A 19135-nucleotide genomic window follows, 5' to 3' on the forward strand; every position below is an offset into this window, starting at 1 on the left:
ATGAATATTCACTCTGTGCAGTTGTCATTACCTAACTGTACTTACATATACACTTACAAAAATAAAATATATGACACTCCAAGCTCACCATCTGGTTAGGGAGACAAAGGATATAAACATGCTAAAGAATTATAAGATTGGATAGATAGATTGATAGAGAGATAAACAGATGATAGAAGCAAGTGTAGACATAAATGCTCTGTAAATGGCAGTGCATTAAAAAACATAGAAAAAATGTGAGCTTCACAAGTTCTCAATACAGCACAGAACCATATTCTGATTCTGTACCTGATTCTGTCTCAATTGTTGTTCTGATCTTGATTCAGATGATTTAAAAATATGTTGTTTACAAGATCAAACTTTTCATGTTTCTTCATATGAACAAAATTCTTTCCCCTCCTGCCCAATATATGATTAAATTTGTTTTGCACTTTAAATAGAGGCCAATGTTGTCAAAAATTCACTTCCGTCATAAATGTCTGAGTATATCATGGGTTTGTCATGCAGCTACAATGTGAAAAAACAGTAAACTAATATTAATGAAGTACTTAATATGTTAAAGTACATGAACTCCCTGAGGATACAAGAGAGGCAAATCCGTGGAACATAAATGAAATACTAAAAAAGTGAGAACTGACTAAGCAACTAATTAACTAATTGTGTCAGAATTTAGGAAGAAAAAACATATAGGTAATAAAGTAATTCATTGAAGGAGAGTATATAAGAAGTGCATTTTAGTGTAAGCCAAGTCCTTCACACAAAAGGAAAGATGTGATATGTAAGAGTTCACTGCCTGGAGAATTCTTACAGGCTACAGAAAGCAGATTTTAAACTTATTCTAAAGTTTAGGGCTTTCCATTAGAAATGCCTAAGTAGAAAAGTGCCTGGATCAGATTCTTGTTTAATAAGATAACTCTGGAAGCAGTGTGGAACATCCATTAAAGAGAGATCTAACCAAGTCCAGAAACGCCTAGACTAACATATCCTAGAGGCAGAATTAGAATGAATATTACTGAGTCTTGACAGATTCAAGAATCAGGTTACATAGTAACCTGAAATTTAATTTAGCATAAGATGTTTAACTTGTGTCTTGGGACTTGCATTTCTCAAAATGTAATCCAATAAGGTATATTTATTAGAAATACTAAGGCAAGGGTAGTGATTAGGGTAAAATTATGGATAAGGACTTTTTGGGAAAAATATGCAGAGAAAGAGAGTAACTAAAATAGGAAATGGATAAAAAAGAATTGTATGGACTGTAGCCATAATTTCTCAGTAATATGGGCAATCTTATCTGCTAAGCCTGTATGCCCATTATGAAGAATTATTAATTAGTGTGATATAAGGTATCACAATTATAGGTAAAAATAATCAGAATATCTGAGCATGTTGGCTAACACCTGCAATCCTAGCACTTTGGGAGGCTGAGGCAAGAGGGTCACTTCAGCCCAGGAGTTCAAGACGAGCCTGGGCAACATAGCATGATCTCTACAAAAAATTAAACAAGTTAGCCAAGCATGGTTGCTCACGCCTGTAGTCTCAACTACTCAGAAGGCTGAGGTGGGGAAATCACTGGAGCCTAGTGTGAGGGTACAGTGAGTTATGATCCTACCACTGCAGTCCAGCCTGGGTGACAGAGCAAGACCCTATCTCTTAAAAATAAATAAATATTAAATAAAAATTTTAAAATAAGCAGAATGGTTTGCATAAACCTGTCTCATAGAAGTTAATGTAGAAAATAATACATGTTACAATGGGGAAATACATTTTAGTAATCATCATAAACAATTCTTATACTTGAATACTAAGCCATCTCCCTTATAAACTTATTCCTCTCCTAAATAATGTATGTTTGAGTGTGTCTGTGTGTGTGTGCACCTGTGTGTGTCAGAGAGAGTTCAAATTTCGGTGAAAGTTCAAATTGTGTGTGTGTGTGTGTGTGTGTGTGTGTGTGTGTATGTGTCAGAGAGAGAGAGAGAGTTCAAATTTAAATTCTCTAATTTAACTAAATTCTTAAATTAGAGAATTTAAATTATGCATTTTTACTGAGACAAGTACACGTTTTGCCTTTGGTAAGAATTTACTGATGTTTAACCAGTTTTATTCTCAGAACTCTGTAATTCCAGAAACCAAGTTGAGAAATAATTCATACAGTTTCTCTGTCTTTAGCCTGAATATTTTATGTGTTCTGAAATATCTAATATGTACTAATTGCTTATTGCTATGAAGCATGAATCTATATATGTTTCTTCACGTATTAAATTAATTATTCCCCCAACTTTTCCATAAGGCTTTTGTTTTTAAATCTATTTTACAGAAGAGAAAAATGAGGGACACAGAGATTATACTTATATATTAATATACCTTGTAAAATTACCTTACTTAAGAATGGGTTCAAATGATGCATAACCTGAAAGAGATACGGTGGTTTGAAAAATAACGTAAAATGCCTTTTCCTAACATGTTCTGCTGGTTTCAGCACATTAATTTTGATTTTCATTTTTCTATTCTTTACCTTTAATCTCTTTATCATTTTTGAACCATCTTATATCAGCTGCAGGTTTACTACCAGATGTTTTGCAAGTCAGCTGCATCAAGTCACCCTCCATAACTGGTGATGAAAATCCACTAATTTGAGGCTTTTCAGGAACACCTGAAATTTAAGCAAATCATGACATGAGCATCAATCTTCAGGGTTGATTTGTTATTGCGTCTATTACTTTCACACATGAAACTGAACTGAATGGTTAACTTACAAGAGTTCAATCAAGATTAACAAACTACTATGTAATAAAATAAATGCTTCATATGTATGTGTGTATATACATACATAGGTATGTCTATATGCACATATGTAAATGTATATTCACATGCATACACATGTATNTTTTAATTTAAGACAGAGTCTGGCTCTGTTGCTCAGGCTGGAGTGTAGTACCATGATTTCAGCTCACTGTAACCTCTGCCTTCCGGGTTCAAGCCATTCTCTTCCCTCAGCCACCCAAGTAACTGGGATTACAGGTGTGTGACACCACACCCAGCTAATTTTGTATTTTTAGTAGGAATGGGGCTTCGCCATATTGACCAGGATGGTCTCAAACTCCTGACCTCAGGTGATCCGCCCAGCTTGGCCTCCCAAAGTTCTGGGATTGGACATGAGCCACCATGCCCAGCTGTACACCCTACTTTTTTTTTTTTTTTTTTGAGAGGGAGTGTTGCTTTGTCCCTAGGCTATAGTGCAGTGGCACAATCTTGGCTCACTGCAACCTCTGCCTCCCAGGTTCAAGCAATTCTTCTCCTCAGCCTCCTGAATAGCTGGGATTACAGGATCATGTTACCACACCCAGCTAATTTTTGAATGTTTAGTAGAGAAGGGGTTTCCCCATGTTGACCAAGCAGATCTTGAACTCCTGACCTAGTGATCTGCCAGCCTCAGCCTCCCAAAGTGCTGGGATTACAGGCATGAGCCACAGTGCCTGGCTTAACTTTTGTATTTTTTAGTGGAGACGAGGTTTCATCATGTTGGCCAGGCTGATCTCAATCTCCTGACCTCAAGTGATTCACCCGCCTTGGCCTGCCAAAGTCACCATTCCTGGCCTAAATTATGAAATTTTACCTTGAAAACAACCATTCAATATATTATACGATTTAATAATGTAGAGATTTTAAAAGGCAAATTTCATTGAAGAAAAAAGCTCACAAAACCTATTTCTTTATTCCTTACCAAATTATGATTTAACTTTAGCTTCTTTCTTTCCTAATTTCAAAGTTCTTAAAGCTTAAAAAGAATATTATCCTCTGTGTAATTTTTTCAAGAATATAAATTTTAGTATAATAGATTCATCAATAATTGTATGTACACTGACTTTTCTAATTCTTCTAAAGTAGAAAATGTCTGGCTCATGCTTGTAATCCCAGCACTTTGGGAGGCTGAGGTGGGCGGATCACCTGAGGTCAGGAGTTCGAGACCAGCCTGACCAATACAGTGAAACCCCACCTTTACTAAAAATATAAAAATTAGCCAGTTGTGGTGGTGTGCGCCTGTAGTCTCAACTACTCAGAAGGCTGAGGTGGGGAAATCACTGGAGCCTAGTGTGAGGGTACAGTGAGTTATGATCCTACCACTGCAGTCCAGCCTGGGTGACAGAGCAAGACCCTATCTCTTAAAAATAAATAAATATTAAATAAAAATTTTAAAATAAGCAGAATGGTTTGCATAAACCTGTCTCATAGAAGTTAATGTAGAAAATAATACATGTTACAATGGGGAAATACATTTTAGTAATCATCATAAACAATTCTTATACTTGAATACTAAGCCATCTCCCTTATAAACTTATTCCTCTCCTAAATAATGTATGTTTGAGTGTGTCTGTGTGTGTGTGCACCTGTGTGTGTCAGAGAGAGTTCAAATTTCGGTGAAAGTTCAAATTGTGTGTGTGTGTGTGTGTGTGTGTGTGTGTGTNTAATAAATTTAAAAAAGGAAAAAAAAAAAGAAAATGTCTCTTGATATAGTTTATATAAGAAATGCAATTGTGGTTTTGTGAAGTATGATATGTATAATATAGTATAATTATATAGTATAATAATGCTAACCATTATTACTTTTGCTAGCATTAATCATCCAATGAATAAGCAGATAACTGTATATGAAGATAGTACACAGATGAGTTAAGTAGTAGAATATTATACATTTCCTAGGCAATAATATTCAGCTGTCTTGTCTATGTTTATTAAATTTTTTCTAAAATATTCAATAATAAAGGCAGACTAGAATCTTCTTATTGTACTATTTAATTCCACTTAGAAGAATAAATTGTAAGAATGTTGGAAAGCAGTATGAGAAATACAAATTAAACAAGAGGAACAACAAAGATAAATGAAAAATTAGTATACTACTCTTAACATATTTTGTCTTCACCTTCATATTACCTGCTTTCTTTTTAAAAAAATCTATGCCACATCACCATTTAATAAACTGAATTCAGCAGTCATCTATTCTTTGAGTTTCAAATCGGCTCTCCACAGAACAATAAATTATCCTTAGGGAGTTGTTACCCTGAAATACGCCATTTTACTGGGTATATTTTGTATTTAATAGCAAACTTGTGAGGATTTTTATAAAATTGTCTCAGAGTGACTTGCAAAGAAATATGTTTTATATCCTATGCACAAAACCAATACACTATCTGGATTAACTTTAATATTCCCACCCAAAAGAACAGCATGTGTTAGTCCTTTTAAATGCAACATTGTGCCTTTATCTATCTAAAGAGGAAAGCAAGCTTGGGGGGAAAAATCAATCTTTAAATTCCTCTAACTTGTTGGGTACACAGGTGTGTTGCAATGAACTGCAGCAATTTCAGCTGATTGGGGCACTGACGTCTGTGGAATCACAGCTCGGAGCTACAACCTTATTTCCTTAGAACCTGTATAAACGTATTGCTTTTTTGTGTCACTTTCACCTTTGGGAAAATGGCCCAATATTTAGAGAATAAAAGCACAAAAAAACTGCAAGCTGGAAGCTCAAGCAGCATTATGTACTTCATTTAGGAATCTAGAAAATATAAATTTAAAAGGAGAGAAGACACATGGAAATGTCAGGGTCATTTAAATACACTAAATACACAAGCAGGTCATATTTGAGAGCCACAAGTTTGCAAGAAAGGCCTTATCAGGTGACTTGCATGATCAACTAAAGGAGCACAGTATAGAACACAAGTTGAACTCATTATGCTCATTATTGGGTCATTTTGTAAAAGGATCAGAATATATACAACATACAGGTGATTTGATACAAAAAATTTACCTGAAGTCAAGAAAACCAGTGTCTATTGCTGACTAAGAAAAAAATAGCTGTGTGCTTCTGTCATATACATCTTTGAATCTATCTTTGTCCCTTTATAAAATGCAGAAAGTGACTAAATGATTTTAACATGCCTTTGTTAAAATGTAGCAGAGAAAGGATTAAACCATATCTATTCATACGATCTTCAAAATATATTTTTGTATTGAATTACATTGCTGTAGAAATATATATCAGTTTGGTTTTGTGATTACATGGCGTTAGTCCCTTGCACTTACCCAGAACAGTGAGATAGGCCTTGGAAGTTTTGACAGGCATTGTAAATAAAGAACAGGTGTACTGTCCTTCATCAGAGAGAGACACATCACTGACACTAATACTCAATTCATGCCAGGAAGCGCGAACCAGCTCGATCCTATTGTCCCTTAAAGCTGGAAAGAGAAAATATTGAAAATGTAAATAACAACATCAGAAACAGCATTTTTAGACTATGTATTTTCTAAAATACACAATAAAATAAGTGTTTTCTTTGGTCATACATTGAAATCTTATTTCTTGGAACAGTTTAAAAGGAGGTTTAAATATATTGAAATATTTTATCAGATTTTTAAAAATTTCAAAGTAGAATTAGGTGTTCCTTAATGTTTTTGGAAATAACTTTTTCATTAAATGATTACATCTAATACAATACTTGAGATGAGGTAGATAGTGATGTTGATAAACCTAGCTTTCCTCTGCAAATCTTTCACGGAATTGCAGTGCCAAGAAAAGCTATCAACAAAATGGGTTCACTTCTATGGGCAGATAAATTTGGTAAACTGTGACTGCTGCAGGCCTTCCAAGACAACAACAAAAATACTGGCATATTAAAAATTCTCTGCAGTAGAGGCAGTTGAACTATTTAAACTTGAGCTGATATTGAGCAGAGAGGTACCTGTAAACTATGTGACTTTTACATTTGCTCTGATTGGTTTGTGCCTCTGATGTACTGTATGCTAATATAGTCTTTCATCTGAATCACCTTTTCTGTCACAAGACACTCATTTTCACAGAAGATATTTTAGCATCTTGCTGAATTATGTTCTACTTGCCTCATTTGGGAAAAAAAAGGCATTAAAAAGCTTATCATTATGTGCTTCACTAAGTAGAGCTGTGAAGTCTAGAATTAAGCAAGCAGCAGCTAAAGGAGTAGTACTCTAAAAGGCAGAAACAGTGAGTAGGACTGGTTAAAGACACTGGCACCCAAGGAAAACCCCAGTAGCTTCCCAAACAACAGTAAAAGATGGTTCAGACCCAGCTTCTCCCAGTCACAATCTAGAAACAGAAGGTAGTCTAGGCAGACTAATTTTTACTGCTGATCAAATGAGAGTCCATCGAAAGATACCAGGAGAGACTGGGTTACTGCAAGGGGAATGATGTAGGAGGCTTACTAACAGCAAACTTCCAGGGTGCCTGAGACTTCCCCTCTCCATCTAGAGGTAATGAGCAGATAAACAGCTCTGGTAGTGTGTGTAAGGGGTGAGGCAGTGAGGGTATACGAGGAGAGGGGATGTCTCTATACCAAGTACAGAGCCCTGGAAGTGATCCTCTTTTCTTAAGCTAGAGCAGGAGTCCCCAACCCCTTGGCCTTGGACCAGTATCAGTTTACAGCCTGTTAAGAACTGGTCACACAGTAGGAGATGAGGCATGAGCGATCCAGTATTACTGCCTGAGCTCTGCCTCCTGTCAGATCAGCAGGGGCATTTCTCATAGGAGAGAGAAATCTATTGTGAACTCCGCACACGAGGCATCTAGGTTGCATGCTCCTTATGAGAATGTAACTAATACCTGGTGATTTGAGGTCAAATACTTTTATCCCATAACCATATCGCACATACACCACCCAGCATCCATGGAAAAATTGTCTTCCACAAAACCGGTTCCTGGTGCCAAAAAGGTTGAGGACTGCTGAGCTAGAGCACATTTTACCTCACCTAGACCCTATAGCCTGGCCTGGGGAATCCCCTCTGCCCTCTTAGGTGGACCAGAAGAGAGCAGTGTGGCCTCCGTTGAACTAGACAAATCAACCTATCCAAATAGCACCACAAAGTCCCTAAAAATTAAATTCTCATTAGAACCACAGCCCATAATTGAAAGCTAGGACTGGCATGTTATACCTAAGCAGGGCAATTCTTCTTAGAATAAATTTAATTAGCATCCAGAGTCTCTTAACATAATAACCAAAATATCCAGTATATAATAATAATAATAAAAACCTTACTAGTCATACCAAATACCAGGAAAATCATAACTGAATGAGGAAAAATATCCAACAAATATCTATACTGAGATAAATCAAACACTAAAATTTTTGACAAAAATTTTAAAGCAGCCATTTAAAAAATACTTTAATAAGCAATTACTAATTATCTTGACACAAATGAAAACAGAAAACCTTAGCAAAAAAAAAATGTATTAAAAATGGACATTATAGAAATAAAAATACAATAACCAATATAAAAAAGCCAATTGGATTGGCTCAATAGTACAGTAAAAATGATAGAGGATAAAATCAAAGACAGACAAATATAATTCACCTAATCTGAATAGCCAAGAGAAAATAAAAGGATAAAAAGAAAAGATAGAAAAGAACAGAGCCTCAAGGACCTGTGAGACAATAACAAAATATCTAACAGTGGTATCATTAGATTCCCAGAAGGAGAGAAGAAAAAGAATGGGAGTAAAAGAGCATTCAAAGAAATAATGGTTGAAAACATTCCAAATTTGGCTAAAGTCAAGAAGATACAGAATCAGTCAAAAAGCTGAATGAAAGCCAAGTAGGAAAAACCCAAAGAAATCTATGTCAAGATACATCAAAAGGAAATTGCTAAAAACTAGCATCACTGCCTGAGCTCCACCTTCTGTCAGATCAGTGGGGGCACTTCTCATAGAAGAGTGAGCTCTACTGTGAAAACTAGATGAAACTAAACAAACAAATTTATTGAAAGGAGCCCAAGAGAATGGCTTATTAATTATAAGAGAATACAAATTCAAATGACAATACATTTTCCATTTCAAAATCATGGAGGCCAGAGGAAGTGGTGCATTTTTCAACTGCTGAAAGAAAAGAACTGTCGACTATGAATTCTTAACCAGTAAAACTATCCTTTAGGAGTCAGGGGAAATAAATATGTTCTTAGAAGAAAAAAAAAAAAAAAAAAAAAAAAAAAAAAAAAAAAAAAAAAAAAAAAAAAAAAAAAAAAAAAAAAAAAAAAAAAAAAAAAAAACAGAACATTTGCCTCTAGCAGGACTGTCTTAAAGACAAATTAAAATTTCTCAAACTTAAAAGAATTATTAATAAGAGGAAATCTTGAAGCATTAAGAAGAATGAAAAAATAACAAAATATGAGAAAATACAATAGACTTCCCTTCTCCCCCTGAGATTTTTTTCAAATATATGATTATTAAAACAAACATATGACTTTGATAATGTCTACCATATACAGAAGGAATACTCAAGACAAGAAAAAGGTGGATACACCAAAGAAACCTAGTGGAAGTAAGATTTCCATACTTAAAGTAGCAAAATATTGCTACTGGTAGACTGTGTAAATTGTCTGTTTATTGCAATACCCAGAGCAACCACTATGAAAAGCACATAAAGAATACACTCAAAAACTCTCTATATAAAGATAGAACCCATATAAGATGTTTTGAAACGTATAACATTTGTAACAGATTAAACATTCAAAAGAAGTTTGAGATAACACATTTATAGAGATAGAGAGTAGAGGGACATGGGTGTGGCTCTAAGAGGAAGAAGGGATCCTTGTGTTTTGGGAGCTGTTTTGTCTCTTGATTGTAGTGATGGGTATATTAATCTATACATGTAATAACATTGTCTAGAACTAAACACATGCACACACATACTTACACATATGCACACAAAAATGAATACATATAAAACTGATGAAAGCCAAATAATACTATTAAACTGTGTCAGTGTCAATTTCCTCATTGTGATGATGTTTTGTAGATTTACAAGCTATTTCTTGGGTGAAGGGCAGACGAGAGCTCTCTGTATTATTTCTTAGAACTGCATATAAATTAAAAAAAACTATGATTAAAAAATTTAATGCACATTTGATGGAGTAGGAGGAACACTTAGGATATCAAAGCTTAAAATTCAATGTACAGATTTACCACACAAGAGCGTGATCCCAAATGCCATATATTTTTAAATTACCTGCACCTTTCCTATATGCTTTGTGAGAGGAGCAGATAATTATAAAATATATAACCTTTGGGAAAATTCTAAATGTTTATGATTCTAAATATCTTTAAAAAACATCCTCTCACACACTCAAATAATAAATATCTAAATGATTGTATCCCCTTTGCTGTCATTCTTTGTGAAATCTAATTGCTTAGCAAGATTTACACATGCAAATATTTTAAAAATTGATTTATATTGAAAGAGAAAAACAAAGCGGGTCTATGCTTGTGGCTGTATATGGACATAGCACATTTTTAAAAAAGTCTATTTCACACTCTGTCTCCTACATGCCATGATATATGTGCCTTGTTTAGCTGCCAGAGGAAAACAGTGGGGCACAAATTTGCTATTCCCACAATAGGAACCCTTTTCAAAACAATGATTTATTCATAGAATTATTTCTCTTATATAAATATATACATTTAAATATAATTTTATAATTTTTTTCCATGTATACATATGTATAAAATATATATGTATATTATATGTACTCATGTATTTTGTTCACACATTTCTAAGGAGGTCACCAAAAGGAAAAAAATCTCAAATTCCTGCCATGATACTGTACGGATAGAACATGTTACCCACCTCCTGTGTTTAATTTCATTTCTTCTAACATGGGTTCCATGGACAAAGACAGAGCTTACATTTTTTAGTGAATCCTGACAAAGGAATTTAACTCTGTTTTAGCCAGACTGTTTGTTGGAACCATACAACATCGCTAAAGTCAAACTGAATTGCTCAATACATACGAATATAAGACTTTAATATTTAAACTATTTTCATGGAATAAAGTTAAAGATACTGATTTGAAGTCAAAAGACTTAGCTCCAAACACTTATATGAGGTCAGGTTTCTGGTGATAATAATTTCTGATTCCTTCTATCTTTGGATTATGATGAGAACTGAATGATATCATGTAGTATATAAATTGTCTTAAAATACATATACAATGACATTCTAAAATTATTTGGGGTTTGGAATCCTGATGATAAACCAGATATTTTAGTATATGAAATGTTTCAATCAATTCAACTTACCAAAACTTACAATACTTGGAGTTATTTCTATGATTATTACCAGCCTTGACTAACTAAAAACTAGGCTCTGAAAAGCATATCACATGAAGTTTTATGTAAGCTTCATTAAGGGTTAATCAGATTAACTTAAGCAAGTTACTGATATATGTCTCAATCCTCTGTAAGGTGAAGATACTATGCTACATCACAGTGAAAGTATAAAAATGTCATTTAGAATTTTAGAACTGATATATATGAATATATTTAAAAACAGACAACACAGTCTTAAGGATCAAGAAACTGCCAGCATTACTACATGGATTATTTATTGTGTACATTTTCTTAATAGCTTATATTCTAAACAATAGAGCTGCCTAACAAGATTTTCCATGAACAGAATATTTTAAGCAAATCCTACATCCACACTGTTAATCAAGTTCATAAATACTTATGATATCATCTACAGTTCACTTTAAAACAGCATTTCAAATACAAAAGAATAAGGAAAAACCTTTAATAGTCCAAAGAGGAATGCACTATAACTCAGTGGGTTCCCTGTGAGCAGGAAACTTGTCTCACTATTTCAGCACCCTGAGTTATAGCTATCTGCACAGTAGGCATTCAGTGAGTAGCTATTGAATTGAAACGTCGAGCTAAACTCTATGTATGATAAGAACAGAGCGAAAAAGAACTGAACTAGGAAGTCCTCTTCAATATCTCTCCACAGGATCCCCCATGGGAGAGAAGCCAAAAAAAAAAAAAAAAAAAAAAAAAAAAAAAAAAAAAAAAAAAAAAAAAAAAAAAAAGAAAAAAAAAAGTCCCATTTAGACACTGTTGAGTATAAAAGAGCTAGAAACATCATGCTACACAATTTTTTTAACTAAGTGGTAGTTCACTGAAAAATGATCTGAACTACTCAATGAGTGAACTTGGAAAATATTTTCATTTTACCTTACAGTTTCCCAAAGCACAAAAGGCCGTAGTTAATCAAAGACCATTCATATCATTTAACTTTTCTATGTAGCAGGTCCCAAATATATAGTGATCCCAAATAGTGAATTGTAAAATTGTCAGTGGAAAGGAATTCAACGTTTTTAAAAAAGTTTCTCTTTGAGGACATAAAATGTAAATCATTACCTGAATGTCCTTTTCACTAATAAATTAAAATCTCAAACATTTTAAAACATTAAACTAGGAATGAATAATTGAAGAATAGAAGAAATGAGCATGTGTAATAAAAGAAAAAGGGGCTATTATTCACATATCACAGAGATTAAAAATAAGCTAATGGCTTAAGTAGACCACTTTGAGGTCATGCCCTATCAGCCATTAGTTGCCTGCCACCCACCAGTGAGGTAATTTAACAGTTCAAAACTCTAAATTCTGGAAGAGTTCATCTTAGCTGTGCATAAGACTCTATTATATTACTGATGAGTAAAACTATTAAATAGATTTAATTCTGGATAAAATGATTTTTCAAATGGTTCATCAATCATAGAAATGTGTATTTTGGATTCATACCAAATAAAATAAAAATTCCTGAAACAATTAAGTGGAGGATTTTAGACACATTTTACACCCATTTCTAACAAAAGATATCAGCATATTTAGTAAGTTGTATATTAATTAGTTTTAAACCAAATTAACTTAATAAGAATAGTACTGTTTAATTTATGTAGTATTATTTATTCAAGAACTTGCTAGCAAGAGTTTGTGAATACTTGCATTAATAGTTTTCTTTCTGTGTTATATTTATAATGGTGATAACATACTCCTTGCTGAAAACTTTAAAAAAAATCTTTTTTAAATTTGTTTCTTGTGAGTAATAATTCGTGCCACATTTTAGAATGCTTAAATCATGATTAAGAGAACATTAAAATGCAACATTTCTTACACTTTTTGTAGTTCACTTATTGGACATAAAACTTCCCCAAATTGGGATTACGATATACATTTCTGTACTTTTTTCAAGGCCTTACACGTGTTATAGTATGTATAGATACTCATTAGTAATTTATTAGATTATATTGAATACGTGGATTATCAATCTTCAGCTTATACTATTCTGTAATCGTATTAACAACATTTTAGAAAATTCCCTGCATTAAGTGAATATTTTTTACTTTGTGATTTTTATCATTATAATTCATTATATTTTATAGACAAGTACTAAAGTAAAAATCTACATCAGGATGATAGAAATCACTTCAACTATTACTTGGCTACTTAAATTCTCAATGTTAATATAATTAATGCCTTAAAAGCATAAAATTTTACTCTCATAAGACTTTAGCCAAGACAAACACTGCACACATTTAAAAGTTCTTAAAATGTATTTAATTCACAACCTGTAAGTTTCATTTCCTAACCTAAATTCCATGTCAGTGATGTGATAGGATTTCAGCAACCACAGGGTGTCACCCTTCATTTTCTTTAATCTCAGTGCCTGTGCTCTCCACCCAAGTATCCCACTTAATTCCTAGGAAGTTTAGATGTGTCGGTACAATAAGCCAAGTCCTCCTGATGGGAAGATGTACTTAAGAATTCTACCTATATGACCTTTGATTCAATATCAAATTTTATTTTGCTGTCTGTTGCTTGAGAGTAGACTACTTCCTCTTTTTTGTTTGTTTGTTTGTTTTGTTTTGTTTTGTTTTTTGCTGAGACAGAGTTTCTCTCTCTTGCCCAGGCTGGGGTGCAGTGGCACCATCTCTGCTCACTGTGACCTCCATCTCCCATGCTCAAGAATTCTCCTGCCTCAGCCTCCCTAGTAGCTGCGACTGCAGGCACCTGCCAACATGCCCAACTAATTTTTGTATTTTCACTACAGACGGGGTTTCACCATATTGATCAGGCTGGTCTTAAACTCATGACCTTGTGATCCCCCTGCCTTGGCCTCCCAAAGTGCTGGGATTACAGGAGTGAGCCACTTCGCCCAGCCACCACTCTTATTCTTATTATCAAATGTTATTTTATTTGTTGGTAGCTCCATACAATCTTATTTAATATATTAAAATAAGTTAGTGTCATTTGTAATAGTACAAATTGCCAGGAAAAAAAGAAAATAAAGATTTGAGTTACAAACAGAATAAAGTATCCAGCAAGTGACTCCTTTTCTGTTTTGTTCTTTTACAGTCATACAACATAAAACAATCCAAATCAATCTTCTGGAAAATTGGTAAAAACAACCATTGCTCTAGAGCTCCTATTTGGTATACCAAGTTTCAGCCTAAACTAAATTTTTACTGAAACCATAGTAAACGGAGTTTTAGAATAGAAATGCAAACAGAACCTAAGCAATAAATCTGAAAACTGTGTCACTATTTGAAGAAATTTTTTCAGTAGTAGAATTTCAATTTTTACACCCTAGTATTTCTATGTTTAGTATGGTAGCTTTATGGAGACGATTGTTAACAGATAGTCATCCAAATTAAATAACTACAACATTCTGATACACATTTTCAAGAGCCTTATAAACAAAATATTTTCTCTCCATCCCCTACAAATAAAATTTTGTGAATATTTTGTTTCCTTCTTCAAAATGCAGTATTTCCCTAGGTTTTTTCAGTTTTTGTTTTTCTTGAGATAATATATTTTAATATTTGATAGAGTTCCCAATTTGATACCACTTACTGTGGCCTGGATCCATAGAACAAGAAAATGATGTGGTATTTGAACCAAACAATATTTGAAAGCCCTTATTCTTTTTAACAACCTACAATATATTGGTCTCCTCATAGACATATGAAATTCATTTTTATGTCTAACTATTAAACCACCCTATGTAGCGATGTGGTATAACTCTCATACAGCATTTATATCAAAGAGACAAGAAGATTATATGTCATGCTATTATGGAAATACATACACAAAGGTAGATTGGGAATCAAAAACATCTGCCTTCATTAGATAGAGAAGCCAGCCCTTTTATTTGTAATCTGTTTTATAATTTTACAAGATCCCATATTCTATAAAAGCCTTCAGATGGTCTTTACAACACAGAAATGCAAAATGGCTCCAGACTACGTTGTGCATAATTCTAATAATATCAAAGTTGTACCTTCTACAGCCTGAAATTTGGATTAAATTTTTCACAGTACTGTTTTCATTAAGGTAACAACATAATTATTTAGTGAAATAAACAACTTCTTAGAGTACATAAACTGAAAATCTAGGCACATGCTGTACAGTTAAGAAACTATTCATTTTTACATTTTCAAAACATAGGCACAACCATAAAAACATTAATATAAATTTTATTAATAATGTCTATAATTTCCTATGAAATGACTTTATTATTTTTAATTGCCAATATATGTTTGCTACTGAAAGTTTCACCAGTTGATCCCGCTTCCTTCTCTCAGTTTCTCTGCTTCTTACTAAATTTTCCCCTTTGAGGCTGGAGGAGGTATAGGGGAATTTTTCACAAATAAAATATTATCTTTAGAAAATTATCAAATTACTGATTATAATGAATGTTGTTTCTAAAATATAATTTTGCATACATCAAAAATTCAATGAGAAAGTGAAAAAGTAATAAAACTTTTAAAAATTATAATTTACTATGTAGAATTCGAAGAATGACATCCTACTTTTAAATTTTAATTTAAATTTTTTTTAGAGTCTCACTTTGTCACCCAGGTTGGAGAGCAGTGTCACGATCTCAGCTAACTGCAACCTCTCCTCCCTGGTACAAGCCATTCTCCTGCCTCAGCCTCCCCACTAGCTGGAATTACAGGCACCCACCACCATGCCTGACTAATTTTCCTATTTTTAGTAGAGATGAGGTTTCACCACGTTGGCCAGGCTGGTCTTGAACTCCTGGCCTTAAGTGATCCGCCTGTGCCTTATAGGCTTAAACCACAATGCCTGGCCGACATCCTACTTTTTAAACCATTTTCTATGATGTTGAATTTTCTTTCTTTAAATAATTTATTTTTCTTTACCAGAGTGATCTGAATTGGTTTTTAACAACTCTGTTTATATTAAGTTACATGTTAACATTTAGAAGAAGATTTGTCAATGCTATGATTTGTATGGTCCCTTCAAAGCTCATATTGAGATTTAGTTGTCATTGTAACAGTATTAAGAGGTTGGCCCTTTAAGGGGTAATTCAGTCATGAGGGCTTTTCCTTTATGGAAGATTTTAATGACTTTAACAAAGAAGTTTTGGGAGGTGTCCTTCTACCTTCTGTTATGATACAGCACAAAGACCCTTGCCAGGTGTCAGCACCATGTTCTTACGCTTCAGCCTCCAGAACCAGGTGCCAAGTGAATGTCTATTGTTTGTAAATTACTCAGTCTGTGGTATTTTGTTATAGCAACATACAACAGACTAAGACAGTTAATTTATAAAAAAATTCATAACATTCAAATTTATAACAAGTTTGAGCAAAAGGCAGAAAAAATAAGAGTAAAAAGGAAAGGCAGCATGTCTTAATACATTGCCACAACTAGAATATAAAATTTTGGAAAATTTAAGCATATTTATCTTGCAACATATAGTATTGAATATATCTAAATTATATATATAATATATAAATATATATAATTTATGTAAATATTCACATCCATATGTATACATTATATACATAAAGGTGTAAATAAATAAGTGGGAAGGGCAGTTAAAGATGGCGTAGGACAAAAAGCCAATGTAAAATTAAAATTATTGAAGTTGTGATGCTTAGGGCACATGAAGGTGACTGATAAAAGTTAATCTGATAAACATCTTTTATAAATGAGTATAATAAGGACTTTTTTTTTAGCTATTAACATAAGAAATGTTATAAAACTTACCAAAAGACTGAAAAAAAAACCCATCAAATTAGACACATCATGTGAAATTTATAATAAAAGAATACATTGTGTTTTATTAAATATAATGGTTCAGCAGTAACTGTGAATTCCTACTTTGTAGCTAGGTTGAAATGAGATGTACTGTGGAGGTGACTTCTGAAACCCAGAGAGAAAGCTCTGAACACACACTGCTCTTACTAATTTTCAAGAGGGAAATCCATAGTGTGATATGTACTGCTTCAAAGTCTTCTGTACTTGCTGACTCTACCGCTGTCATACAAATCTTTGAGATCTAGCCTTACAGGCTTTGAGCTTGACTTGGCCTTGGATACATAGGTAGCCCAACAACTGGCTTACACTGTGGAAAAGACCCTGGCTCTCTTAGGGAGCTTTCATTGAGATAATGGGGACAGTATGAAAGGAAATATTGCATAAAATAGTCTTCCAATGCAGGAGAGAATAAGAAAAATATACCATTTAAAAATAATTTGCTAATAAACTGTATTTTGTTTGCATATTCCACAGCATATTTAGAATAGCCACGCCATGCAAATATTTTGGGGAAGTTTCAACTGTACAAAACAAAAATGCCCTTTAAAACAATTCTTAAAGAACTGGATTCCTACTAATCACGTGCTCAATAGAAGAGCAGTAGATAAACCCAATGTCTCATCAAAGATGGAAATTAGGAGCACAATCACCACATGGAGGAAAAATCACTTAATGATGACAACGACGATGATAGAGTAATGTTAATTTATGGAGTATGCACTATCTGATGAAACATTTGCTAAGTGTTTATGTAGATTTTCTACCTTTTATCTTCATAATAGCTCATTAAGACTTTATACGAGCATTATTTTTCTTCTAAAGATGAGAAACGTAAACACCAGAGAGGTTCAGTAACTTGCCCAAAGTTATATTGATAATACATATCTGAACACTGATGAGTGTTCAGGCAGTCTCACTCTAGAACCTATAGATCTCTTAAATATTACATTCAAGTAACTTCCTATTTAATAATTACTAACACTCATATTCAATCAGCTGGAAAAACTGATATATCTTATTAAATATAAGATTGATGACAGAACAAGACTTAAAAATATTTAGTGGTTTTGATGTGCATTTATCTAATGATTAGTGATGTTGAGCATTTTTTAATATATGTTTTGGCCATGTGTATGTCTTCTTTTGAAAAGTGTCTGTTTATATTCTTTGCCTATTTTTTAATGGGATTTTTTTTCATATAAATTTGTTTAAGTTCCCTATAGTTGCTTAATATTAGACCTTTGTCAGATGCATAGTTTCCAAGTATTTTTTCCCATTATGTAGATTGTCTGTCTATTCTGTTGATAGTTTCTTTTGCTGTACAGAAGCTCTTAAGTTTAATTAGATTTCATTTGTCAATTTTTGCATTTGTTGTGATTGGTTTTGGCATCTTCATGAAATCTCTGTCAGTTCCTATGCTAAGTGTATTATTGCCTATGTTGTCTTCCAGGGTTTTTATAGTTTTGGGTTTACATTTAAGTCTTCAACCTATCTTGAGTTGATTTTTTTTTTTTTTTTTGGTCTATGCTGTAAGAAGGAGTGTGTAAATTCGTTCAACCATTGTGCAAAGCAATGTGAGGACTCCTCAAAGAGCTAAAAACCGAACTACCACTCAACCCAGCAATCCCATTGGTATATACCAAAAGGAATAGAAATCATTTTACCATGAAGACACATATGTACATTTTGTTCATTGTAGCACTATGCACAATAGCAAAGACATGGAACTAACCTAAATGTCCAGCATTCATAGAACAGATAAAGAAAATGTGATACATATGGAATATTACACAACCATACAAAAGAATGAGATCATGTCCTTTGCAGAAACATAAATGGAGTGAAGGGTATCATCCTTAGCAAACTAGGACAGGACAGAAAACCAAATACAGCATTTTCCCACTTATTAATGGGAGCTAAATGATGAGAACACACAGACACAAAGAAGAGAACAGACACTAGGGCCTGCTAGAGGATGGAGGATGGGAGGAAGGAAAGACCAAGAAAAATAACTAATGGGTACTAGGCTCAATACCTTGGTGACAAAATTATCTGTACAACACATATCTGTGACATGAGTATACCCATGTAATAAATCTGCACATGTAACCTGAACCTAAAATAAAAGTTAAAAAAACAAATCAACAACAATGAAAAATAACCAGTTAATACCACAAGCGAAAAAAGCGAGCTAAGTGACTCTTTGTC

At 33.4% G+C, this 19135-nt stretch overlaps 1 protein-coding gene across 6 annotated transcripts in view; it reads right to left on the reverse strand.

Annotated features, from left to right (window-relative positions):
• Positions 1 to 19135, reverse strand: part of CADM2 (cell adhesion molecule 2) — a 1069796-nt gene that overhangs the window by 158267 nt on the left and 892394 nt on the right. For 4 of the 6 annotated variants that reach the window (XM_017544239.2, XM_037744178.1, XM_017544238.2 and 1 more), the window contains 2 exons: positions 6085 to 6237; positions 2516 to 2653 (listed from right to left, as the gene is read on the reverse strand). In XM_017544239.2, coding sequence (XP_017399728.1) covers positions 2516 to 2653; positions 6085 to 6237 — 291 coding nt within the window. Of the gene's footprint in view, positions 1 to 2515; positions 2654 to 6084; positions 6240 to 6827; positions 6834 to 19135 lie in introns of those variants that run through there. The other 2 variants (XM_017544240.2, XM_037744179.1) reach the window with 2 other exon arrangements.

This window comes from Cebus imitator, unplaced genomic scaffold (genome assembly GCF_001604975.1).
Source record: "Cebus imitator isolate Cc_AM_T3 unplaced genomic scaffold, Cebus_imitator-1.0 Scaffold168, whole genome shotgun sequence".
In the NCBI taxonomy this organism is placed as follows: Eukaryota; Metazoa; Chordata; class Mammalia; order Primates; family Cebidae; genus Cebus; species Cebus imitator.